The sequence below is a fragment of the Castanea sativa genome, chromosome 7 (genome assembly GCF_040712315.1).
Source record: "Castanea sativa cultivar Marrone di Chiusa Pesio chromosome 7, ASM4071231v1".
Lineage (NCBI taxonomy): Eukaryota > Viridiplantae > Streptophyta > Magnoliopsida > Fagales > Fagaceae > Castanea > Castanea sativa.
In genome coordinates, this window is record NC_134019.1 from 8,967,941 (window position 1) to 8,980,537 (window position 12,597).

At 33.1% G+C, this 12,597-nt stretch overlaps 1 protein-coding gene across 1 annotated transcript; it reads right to left on the minus strand.

The window, feature by feature from the left end:
• Window positions 1–832: 832 nt before the first annotated feature.
• Window positions 833–3,286, minus strand: LOC142643490 (polygalacturonase-1 non-catalytic subunit beta-like). The gene is made up of 3 exons (XM_075818147.1): window positions 3,187–3,286; window positions 1,877–2,885; window positions 833–1,153 (listed from the first exon to the last, which is right to left on the minus strand). Exons 1-2 carry the CDS (start codon window positions 3,247–3,249, stop codon window positions 1,896–1,898), a joined length of 1,053 nt encoding a protein of 350 aa, XP_075674262.1. The 5' UTR covers window positions 3,250–3,286; the 3' UTR covers window positions 833–1,153; window positions 1,877–1,895.
• Between the last annotated feature and the right edge of the window lie 9,311 nt (window positions 3,287–12,597).

A 12,597-nucleotide genomic window follows, 5' to 3' on the forward strand; every position in this document is an offset into this window, starting at 1 on the left:
TTTAATGTTGATGGAGTTCTATTGTTGTGTTCTCTGTACATAAGCTTACAATTGTTTTTTTCATTTTTTTTTGTTATATGGCAAATCTAATGCCACTTCTATTATTAACTATTGCCATGTAGATATTTTTTTTGGTGATCCTAATGGTGGTGGCGATGTAAGTGTTGATACTTGATATGCTTTTATGTTGAAATGGAATCATTTTTACCTAAATTGATCTGTTTCCTTTCAGGATATGATTTTTAATTTTCGATTAGTGTATACTGACTTGGGTCATGAACAATGGCTTTGACAGTATATAGTATATACACTCTCTTTCTCTCTCAAACTATTAGTATTGCTTCTGTCATTTTTTTCTACCTCTGCTTTTTTGTCTAGTTTCTTTCAGTTTCTATTGTATCAAACATTGATTTGACATGCTCTAAATTTTGGGTTTGATTATTCTTTTCCATTGGTGGAATAATAACCACGTTGTAGTTGCATCTTTGGATGTCTCAAGACGTTAATATACAATTTTCAAAACTTTTGGATGTAATATTACGTATTTCCTTGGTTTGCCTTTAATGTTGCCAATGATGTTTGGTCCTTTTGGAAAATTGCTTTCAGAAATGTAATTGGAAATCCATAGTTTTTTTTTTTGGAAATCCATAGTTCAACATTATTAATTTCACAATGGTCTCTGTTTGTTCGTTTAGACCCTTTAAACAAATTGTTTAATCTAATATATTTAACTGAATGATTATTTAGATTAATTATTCAAATCTAAATTAAACATGAATAAATCATATCATGAATATCTTGATAATATTGACTTTCCCTAAATACACATGAATTAATAGAGAAAGTCCATATATTACATTACAAGCTTAAAACATAATTAAACTAGTCTAGGAGTAACTAGTACTCCTTAGACTTCCCATTTATACACAAATTAAAATTAGAAGAGAAAGTTCATATATATATTACAAGCTTAATACGTAATTAAACTAGTCAAGGAATAACTATTCCTTAGACTTACCATAAATACACAAAATATTAGATGAAGGGCAAGTTTATAATACACAAACTATCAACACATTTATTAGCTTCATGATACATATATGTGTTGAATCAAGACCTGCAATCCTCTAGTGTAGCTCTAGCGAGGATGTTCCTGCAATAAAAAAAAAAAAAAAAAAATAATTTACAAAATTTTCTTTAAACAAAACAATCGAAAGAAATAGACTCATTCGAACACACCATTAATGATATATAAAGAGAAAGGTAAAAATAGTGTTTTTCATTTGGCGTTCAATTATTTTTGAAGTTGGCCTTAAAAACATTGATCAAAACTCAGATAATGTAGTACTAATAAGCAGCTCGCATCTGGATGTAAAGTAAACCAATAACTTAATTTGTTCACATGAACACCATATTTTTTTTGAGTAAAGTACTATTTTGGTTCCTAAATTTTACTAAAAATTTGTTTTTTTATCTCTAAATTTTAAAAAGTTTTTTTTTTATCCCTAAACTTTGTAAATAGTTTTTTTTTAATAATTTAGGGACACAAATAGAGATGAAAAAAGAAAATTTTTCAATAATTTAAGGATGAAAAAAAATATTTTTTAAAGTTTAAGGAAAAAAATAAAATATTTTCAATAGTTTAAGAATGAAAGACAAACATTTTAATAATTTAGAGATAAAAAATGAACTTCTTAGAGTTTAAGAATGAAAAAAAAATGTTTGTAAAATTTGAAGATGAAAATAATATTTTACCCTCTTTTTTTTTTTTTTTTTTTTTTTTTTTTAATCACTTACAACATATGACCTAAGCAAGCTGTGGCTAAACTAAAATTCCCTATGTATCTTGAATAAATCAACTTGCTGTTTTTCTTACCACCTTGGTGTGCTAACGGTTAGTCAGCAACTGTCCAGGTCAGATCATTCTCGAAAATCCAATGGCAAACCTCGATCCGACCCGGACCCGACCCTAGCTCCAAGAAAGCTTCATGATTCGGGTTCCAACTAGAGGTGTTCATGTGACAAATGGCAACACCATAATTGATCTTAGCCTTCGAATTTGGATCCAGTATATCCGCTTCGTAGACTCGAACCTTTGGAACTGAATGGCAGGTATATACTAGGTACGGAAACAACTTCTGATGACAAGACACTGATTGCTGCATGACTTTCCCACCGTTGATCCCTTTGACCGACCCGATCATTATACTCTGCTTTGACCCGTTTACATTCTTGGTTGTTCGAATGGCAACGTTTGGACGACCCAAGACCGAGATTGCAAAGTCGATCATGTCCTCAGCTGAGCCCACGCACCGCTTGGTCTCGCCTAGGTTAGGAGCTTTCTCGCAATCACTCAAGGTCTCAACTATCATAGTCTCCATGGTGGAATTATCACCCGCATGAAAAACCCGCTTCAGCTCAGAGATTCTGGACGTAGAAAACGGCAGTTTGGACGAAATGGACCGCGGCAAAAAGGACCTTTCTGGCAATATATCTTTAATGTCCGGCATTGGCATCACCGTCCCTTTCTTTAACATTGACTCCCGAAAGAAAATACCGGTAGTATGGGATCTCTGGTCTGCGGCGGGCGGGGACACGCAGATTTTGTATTCGAAACATATGTCGTCTGTGTGAGTCGGTAATGAAGAATCAGGGAAGCAGAGGAGGTTGGCGGACGCACAGAAGGCTGAGAGGCGAGAGGAGAGAGCGTTGTGGTTATGGGTGCTGGCGAGTTTGGCGAAACTGGCTGACTCAACTGCGCTTAATGGGGACGCTTTGGATAGGAGAAACATTGGCTTTGTGTGGCTGTTTCCGGTCTGTTTGTTCCAATACCAAATCAGATACGACTTCTGGGACAATGGGTTTTGATCACTGGCCGACCCAACCTGCATTAAGAGAACGTGGAAACAAAGTGAGACTCAACAACTTCTTATCATGGGATTCACTCCACATATAATCTTCTCCCAAACGCTAGGACACAAGTAAAGCAATAACTGTAGTATATATATTGGACGACTCCTACCAAGAATTACAAACAGTCTTACTATGCCAAGGAAAGCTAATAAACATATATAAGCGTTAAAATTATAACAAACATCTATAACACATTGACTCAACGCAATTAACGGGAAGCATGCATTATCCTACTTCCATATATTATGTAAGAGTCAGAGTAAGAGTGCTTACGGTGAGACATGTGAGAAAGATAAAAAGAAGGAGAGAAGTCATGGGGCTGGGTTTTGTGTGCATTAATTTTTTTTTTTTTTGGGAGCGTTGGTGGGTTTTTAGGGTTATAGACTAGCTAGGTGGTAATTTATAGAAGTGTGAAGAGAGAGAAAATAAAAAGAAAAGAGATATGAGAGAGACCATACAACTCATGCGCGACATGGATGATAATACGATAATGACCTGAGATATATCACCCGCACACCAAATTTGATCCGTTAAATGACTAATGACATGTGCAAAAAGATTTTTTTTTTAAATTATTAATATTATAAATTTTACTATAAGAGATTTATTATAAATGAAAAATATAGCTCCTAGAAGCCCCTAACGATAAACTTTCTTACAAACACTACGGGGCGTTTGATTCGCCGTAATGTTACATTATGCTATAATATTACGTTATTATAATCTTACATTAATGTAATCTCAATACAAGAATACAATATTAAATTGTTTAGGAAGGTGATGAGATTAAGATGAAGTGATATATTTTATAATTTTATATTATAGTAATGTTAGAAAAAAATAAAATAAACGAAAAATCTTAATGCTACATCATCCTAATATGCATCACATTAAAGACGTATCACAACGAACCAAACGACCCTTACATGAATAGTGACATGAATAGTAAAAAGTGAAAGAGTACAATGAACAATTTTTCATAGTGAAAAAATGAACAGTGCCATATAATATCTATTAGAAATAATTTCATGATACTTCCAAAATAATTTTAGCAATAATTCTTAAGACAGTGACCTGTCTTCAATAATGTTTGATACTGCCAAGATTGATTCTATGGATGAAATGATGAAAGTCTTTAATAATAATCCATATATTATAAGTTCTATACGTATAGACACATGCACGATATCAACTTATGACATGGGTTCCATGATTATTGGACCCAAGTAAAGCAATAACTATAGTATATATATTGGACTCCTAGTACCAAGAATTACAAACAGTCTTACTATGCCAAGGAAGCTAATAAACATATATAAGCGTTAAAATTATAACAAACATCTATAACACATTGACTCAACACAATTAACGGGAAGCATTATCCTACTTTCATCTATTATGTAAGAGTCAGAGTCGGAGTGCTTACAATGAGAGATGTGAGAAAGATAAAAAGAAGGAGATCGAGAAGTCATGTGGCTGAGTTTTGTGTACATCATTATTATTTTTTTAGAGCGCTGGTGGGTTTGTAGGGTTATAAACTAGCCAGGCGGAAATTTATAGAAGTGTATGTGAAGAGAGAGAAAATAAAAAGAAATAAAAAGAAAAAATATACAAGAGAGAGAGGAACCATACAACTCATGCATGAAATGAATGACTATGATAATGACATCGCATATCTCACCCGACACACCAAATTTGGGATCCGCTTATTTTGTTGAAATTAAAAATCTTTTACTGAAAGTACTGTAGATAAAGGTAAAAGTTAGCTAAAATAGTATAGTGAGACACATGAATAGTACCAAAAAGTGCAATGGGCCCCATAAATAGTAGCAAAAATAAGCTGAATAGTAAAATAAGCTAGCTTTTTAATTTGGAACCAAACGCACACTTGATCTGTTAAATGACTAATGACATGTGCAGAAAGATGTTCTTTTTTAACAAAAATTATTAATATTATAAAGTTTATTGTAAAAGATTTATTATGAATAAAAAATATAGCTCCTACAAGCCCCTAATTATGAACTTTCTAGGGTGCTAGATCAAGAAGTTGGATATGGTTTAGGGCTTATTTATAACAAAAAAAAAAAAAAAAAAGAGTAGGATCTTATCTAGACTGTATTTCACAAAATAAGGGTGAGAACTGAGAACAATGAAAAGAAAAAGTGGAAAAGGAGAAGGAATGGAAGAGAGAAAAATTTTCATCCCTCGTATTATTTGGTTAGTGGGGAAAAATGTTAGAAAATGATTTATGTTATGGATTAATTATCAATCTGATACGATATCCAAAACAGAATTCAAAACCTTGGCTACATGTGTCTAAAATGTCTAGTTGCACTGTACACTAAACTCAACCCTTACCGAGTATCAACATTCGCTAGTTTCCATTTAAGGGTTAGGATTTTTCTAAAACAAATCTAAAGTATAACATATGACAACTCATTCAAAAGCCTCTAATTCTAGTGGAACTAACCAGCTCTTAAGTTAAATGATTTAGTGATGTTGCTAGGGTGTTGGGTTCAAATTTCTATTCATTTTGTGATTAGGGTTAGGGTTTCGTTGGTACTTTCTAATTCAAATGTTGATTTATGTGTTTTTTTTGGGGGGGGGGGGGGTTGAGTTAGTAGGTGATCCTAATGGTGTGGTGATGTAAGTGTTGATATGCTTTTATGTTGAAATGGAAACATTTTTACCTAAATTGATTTGTTTCCTTCAATAACATCAATTTTAATTTTTTATTAGGGTATACTAAGTGTTGACTCAGGTTGCGAACAATGGCTAAGACAATATATACACTCTTTCTCTCTCAAACTATTAGTATTGCTATTGTCATTTTTTCTGCCTCTACTTTTTTGTCTAATTTCGACCAATTTCAGTTGTATTAGATGCTGATTTGGCATGCTCTAAATTTTGGTAACCATGTTTTGATACCATCTTTAGATGTTTTGAGATGGTAATATATAAAATTTTCAAAACTTTCCAATGTAATATTATGTATTTCCTTTGTTTAAGTTTAATGTTGCCAATGATGTTTGGTCTGTTTGGAAGATTGATTTTTAGAAATGTAATCAGGAATCCATGGTTAAACATTACTAATTTCCATGTAGTCTAGATTGACTCAATGAAGTTATCTTATGGGACCACTAACAAGACCATCTTAAGCTATCAATCTCAAACAAGAGGCTAACCAATGGACTCGTGCTCACCAATGTAGGGGCAACTTTCCTTGTTTGGTAATGTTGTTCTAGTAACGTTGCTTAAGTGTTGTGAAAATACATGTGGGTGAAAAAATGTTGTGGAAATATGTGTTGTGTAGTTTAAACAACACAACCAAACAAGTCATTTCACTCTTTCATAGAATTACAAATCACTAATATAAACAATGAATATAAATTTTCAAGAGAACTTCGCTCTGATATTAATTGGGGGAACCCAAGGGGAATACGAAGAATGGTTGAAGAGAGAAATATGGATGAATATGTATGAATAAATATGTTGCAAGAACAAAATGAACAGTACAATATAAAACTTTGGAAATAAATATATTTTTGAAAACTTAAAAACTTACTTAATTCTTGAAAACTTTGAATAGTACTTCAAACACTAATACTTATTCAAATACTTGAAAATATTATAATGATAATTTTTACTTATACAAGGATTGATATTGGATGGATTGCTTATACTGCAGGAGAGGATTTGCATGAGAGGATTTTTTTTTTTTTGGGCTTGAAGTAGATTTTCTATTTTTTTAATAAAAAAAATTAAGCATATCCATGTCACATACTTAAGAATATGTTGGAAAAGTATCACATTTTCAATATTAACTAATATAAATTATGGAGTTAATAAATAAATAAAACCTTAAATTTGATATGAGATATATACTAACTAGAGAAGAATATATATATATATATATATATATATATATATATATATATATATATATATATATATGTGGGCGGGTTGGGTTGGGTTTTGGCGATTTATAAAAACTCAAACTATCACCTAACCTGACCCTCCACTTTAATGGTTAAATCTGCCCAATTTGCTTAGAAATAAATATTATATTTATATCCATGTAGGGCGGGTGGTGCGGAATGGGTTGGGCGGTTTGGACAATTTTGGTGTGTTGTTGCAAAATCCTAAAGCTAATCCATTCCTTGAGCCATGGATTTTTCAAATACATAAAAAATAAATCTTTTATTTTATTTCCAAAAATAAATTTCCAAAATACTAATATATCAACAAAGAAAAAAAATTTTGATGTTGAAATCGTGGGTTTTAGTTAAATTGTGAAATTGTATTTTTAAGACATGATTCCACTATTTCAAATTTATAATTGAAATTGTATTTTGAATACAAGATTCCAAATGTCATGTAGTGTGCAGTACAACGGCAATTTCCCTATATCCATTACCAATTCAATTTATAAGTTCCCATAAATATAAATTCAATTTATAAGTAAAGTACATATATATGACGTTTATATATTGTACTACCGTTTGATCATTTTTTTCGTTTGATCCATATTTTTCCTACAGTATATATCTTGTTCTCTTTCCTTCTAATGTCTTTAATTTGTGCTTGTCTTTTTATTACCAACCATGCAAGTTGTTCTTTCACTATTTATGACCACATGAATCATGATAATTAATTTGTGCTTGTCTTTTTATTACCAATTAACCATGCAAGTGGTTCTTTCACTATTTATGACACATGAATCATGATAATGCATGCATGGAGCCAGAGTCCCACTTATACAAAGACAAAGAAGGTTGTATTTCTCACTTTTTTGTTGTCAGTAGGGCCGATTGTTTCCAAAACCAGTTGTGTAATACATTCCACTCATTTGTGATCCAGTTTATTTACGACGAAACCTCTGACTGGTCGAGAGGGTATGGTAACAGAAGGATACGCTGTTTAGAATGGTATTAATTTTCTCTTATTTGATGAGATTAATTTGATGCTTTATGTCAAGTATCAAAGCCAGCGGAATAATTCAATGCCTAAACAGTTTATAAGATAAACAACTAAGAACTTGAATTAAACTAGAGGAAACTTGTTTATAAACAACAAGAACTGGAATCAAACTAGGGGAAAGTTTAAGCATGTGGGTTTGGAATAAATTATGTTACATTCAGTTATTAACCACTCATTCTTATTATTAGTATTCAGTGTGAGACTTCACTACCTAATTGACACCACTCACACATGAACATTACAATTCATAACAAATATCTCCCTTTATGTGTGAGCTTTTTGATAATGACATAATTTTGCATATTATTATAATTATTAGAATGCATTTTCATGCTTATTTTGTGTTCATTCTTGCATTTTATTTTTGGTTTTGGAATAATGTTTAGTAATTAATTTTGTGCTTGAATGAGTTTTAATGCATGAATATGTCTTTTGATAGATAATGAAATTAATTCTAGCAAGATTTATCAAGAAAGGTACGAGTAGATTTGTGTAATGAAAAGGACTATCGAACTAAATTTTAATATGGTCTCAATGAAGTTAAAGAGAGGTTTATCCCGATTTGATTTGAGCCCAAACAAAGTAAGGAACTAGAGGAAATTCGAATGAAAATACAAATATGATTTGGTTTAGGATTTTAGCCTACACAACCTTATTGATTTTGAACATAATCTTTGGCTTAGATATGTGATTGAGGCGATTGAAGTTGGATGAGAAAGACAGTTTAAAGGCCTGCGAATTTGTATTTCATAAAGATCTCCAAATTCCGATGTTTAAGGGGTCAAAAATCTTTAATTCCTTGTCATTTTAGGTCCTATGCTTTTTTCACTTCTTTTTTTCTTATGAACGATTTACTCACTGCCACCCTTAGGGTGTGTTTGGTTGGGGAGAAAAGTGGAGTGATTTTTGGAGAGGAGAAAATAAGATAGAAATTGGTTGGGATGTGTGTCTTCCGAAAGAATTTGCCTGGCTCCACCCATTTTTTTTCTTGGTGAATTCGCTGGAGCCACCTTGGTGCTGGTAGAGTTGATTTGGGCAATGGCTGCACCGGAATATAAGACAGCGTCGTTTCCAATATGATGGTAATGAATCGGGGAAGCAGAATTTTGGTCACCTTGTTGTACCTGGTAATCTTAAGTGCTGTTTTCTCTATTTGTCTTAGTGACTAGCTCACACATTTAAGTGTGCCTTCATTTTCTCTGTGATTGATGTTTTTATTATTTTCTTGTTACAGATTGCTCAGTTAGTGTAAGGCCAACGAGGTTAGTGACTCCATTTACGTGAATATTTTTTAAGTAGTGTTTTGTCAGCCAAATCAGCAAATCCATCTTTTATGTCTGCCTCAACAGCAAGCTATAGTTGAACTATCAAAAACCTTAATTGTCCATTTGTTACTTTAATATAAGACCACAAAACCAATTTTAATTCCGGGTGATTGAGATGAATTGAGCATTTGCATCTATCTTATTCTTTCTTTCTCAATAGGCTAAGCAAATAACAATGATTTCAAGCGTGTCAGGATATATAGCACCGGTCGATCATGCCATTCAAAGATTGACAATCTTTTTTGTGAACAAAACTTCTTTGTTGAATCTCTTGTATATGTAAATAGGTACATTGATGCTTTAACAACATAAAAGAGTTTAAGAGGATTAAATAGTGAAGCCATGCATTCTTCTCACGGTAAGTTTGAAATATATAAATACCGTTTTGTAATTTCTTGTTTTTTTTTTTTTTTTTTTTTTTCTTTCCCTTTATTGTTATTTTAGTACTTTTTGCTGGTTCCATTTGTGTGATTTTGTTGGATAGGAAATTTTCCATTATCGCTCATGTTGATCATGGCAAGTCTACGCTTGCTGACAGGCTTTTGGAGCTCACTGGAACCATTAAGAGAGGCCATGGTCAGCCTCAGTACCTTGACTGTAGGGAAATTACCACGAAATTCCCAACCTGTGAGAACAAAATATAGAGAAAAACACACGCCAAAGAAAAAAGGTAATCACACGCACAAGATAGTATTTACGTGGTTCGGCAATTTGTCTGCGTCTACGAAGTTGCAGAGATTTCACTATTATCAGGGAAAAAATACAAAGTGCGGCTACAGTCTTTCTCACTTTGAAAAACGACAACAACAAGCCCTAATCACAAAAACAACGTTTTCTACATCCTGCGCACATGATTCACTAGTCCATGGAGCAGAGGCTTGGGCTGACAGCCTCAGAAAATCTCCCATTAAAAACCACACAACATTATTCGGGTCGGGTCGGGTTGTCAACCGGATCAGACACAACTAAGCTCCACAAAGCCCAACATTGACAAGTTGCAGGTATATCAACACTTTTAAAAGAATTGTTTTTCTTGTTGTTTAGGAAAAACATGAATTGGGTATTCAATGTAATTTGTATTGCTTTTGAGTGGGCTTGTTTCAGAGTGATGAGTGAAGTTTATACTTGCTGAGTTGTCTAGGAAGAGACATGAATTGGGTATGATATGGAATTTATATTGCTTTTGAGTATATGATGCTTTTCATGGGTTTGTTTTTCAGTGAAGAGTGAAGTATATGCTTGCTAAATTGTTTAGAGAGATACATGAATTGGGTATTCTACGGAATTTGTATTGCTTTTGATGAGTTTGTTTCCTATTTTAATCTAATTGGAATCCATTGTTTAGGGTTTCATGAGTTATTAGTTATATATATATTTATAAAAACCAGCTAGAAGAGGGTGTCTCCATGTGCTAATTAACCGCTCGCATCCCTACAGCTATACAAGTCCAATAACAAGGTTCCATTATTTTGTTGGTAGGTGATAACTGTTGCATTATTTATATGAAAGGCATGATTAGCCAGGTTGGTGGAAGGGGTTGTCCTCCTTTTGTCTTTAGCTTTAGGTGGTTCCTCTGTCTTTGGTGCCTTTGGTTGACAAAGGATGACATATAGACAAGCCCTGATGGAAGGGAAAGGACCACTCCTTTTTTAAATAGTTTTGATTAATAGATAGGGTCACATGTTTTCTTTGTAATTTAGCTCAAAGGGTTGAATTTTCAAATTGATTAAGTGCCTTTTTGTTTCGGCTTTTGTACCCCCAAAAAGCACTTTTAAAAAAAGTAAATACTGTATTTGCGTTTGGTTCGTCTAAAAAGCAACGTTTTAGGGAAAGTTGTATTTCCAAATTGTGAAGAGAACGTGCATGAATTTATGGAGCTCTTCATACCAAATTAGAAAAGTGGGTGCACGTTGATTAATGTATCCGTTGGACCAAATGTGCAGTTACCAAATTGCCCTTCACTTTACCCTTTGATAAATCTAACTTTACCCTTCTCAGTTCTCACGCTAGATTCCTTAGAACCTCTCATGTCTCATCTCTTTGCTCTGCCCTCTACTCTCTCTGAAGACTCACGCCAACCTCTCTTCTCTTCTCTCTGCTCTGCCCTCTCCGTGCTGCTACAAGTCTCTCCGTGGTAAGTCTCTCTTCGTCTTCTTCTTCTTCTTCCTTCTTCCTCTTCTTCTTCTTTCTTCGTCTTCTTCAACGCGCATGTTTCTGTATATATTTTTTAAAAATTTTAATTTATGTTTAATTTGATCTGAGAAAAATATTTTGAAGGTAGAGTTTTTGATCAACAAAACACCAAGCAAAACCAAGGAAGTCAATACCGTACCGGAGGCTGTACCGGTTTTGTCACCGGTACGATATATTTCAGATACCGGTCAATACCGGTGTACCGTTTCGGGTTTACCGCTATTTTATATATACACACACACACACACACACACACCAAAATATCTAGAACCATGTTTATAAACATATAATATTTCATTTATATTATAGTAAATATAAAAGTTTATTATAAAACATTACCTCAATTCAGAACAAATTATTCATAATTTTAGACTTTAGTATCAAATAAAAGAAAAAAAAAACACAATATAAAAAATAGAAAGCTTAGTTGTTCATTGCATACTAAGAAAAAAAATAATACTAAGAAGTTAATGTAAATAAGTTACCATTATACTTTTACAAAAATTCAAAAATTACAAAACTAAAAAAAAAAAAAAAAAAAAAAAAGCTTTTTTTTGTACCGGCCGGTATTGCCCGAAATTGGCCGGTATGACCGGTACGCGACCGGTACGGCCGGTATTTTTTCCGGTACAATATAAAAGTGTACCGGTACCGGTGCACTGGCCGGTACCGGTGCACTGGCTGGTACGGCCGGTACCGGTACGGTATCGGCCACACTGAGCAAAACTGATCTGCTACCAAAAACCACCAGATACCACTAGAGATTCTGAAATATTTGTTGAAAAATTTTCAGATCTGTGCATGCTTTAATTTGTTCTTGCTAATGATCTATTTGTTTTGTTTTGGGTATTGAAAAATTTGTTCTATTCTTCCATTATTGAAAAAAGTTTAGCATGATTTGGGTCTTCTTTGGAATTGGGTATTTTAGTTTTTGTTACAAGTTGGATTTTGGATCTGTCTTGGTGCTTTGTTTGTATTAGAAGTATGCTAAGAAGATGTTGATGAAATATATATAGCTCAAGGTTGACGGAATATTGAGAGAAAAATCTGATTTTTATGCTGTATACGAGGTTGTTCATTTGAATGGGAATTACAGAAATTACTATGATGATCTTGATGGTGGTGACTTGAATGATGACAATTATAACCATGCTGACAATAATAATGATGGTGATAACAATGATGA

Coding starts and splice junctions, on each gene's coding strand:
- LOC142643490 (XM_075818147.1), bottom strand. CDS start 3,249: ATGCACACAAAACCCAGCCCCATGACTTCTCTCCTTCTTTTTATCTTT. Junction 2,886..3,186: donor TCTTTCTCACATGTCTCACC/GTAAGCACTCTT, acceptor CTCTTAATGCAG/GTTGGGTCGGCCAGTGATCA.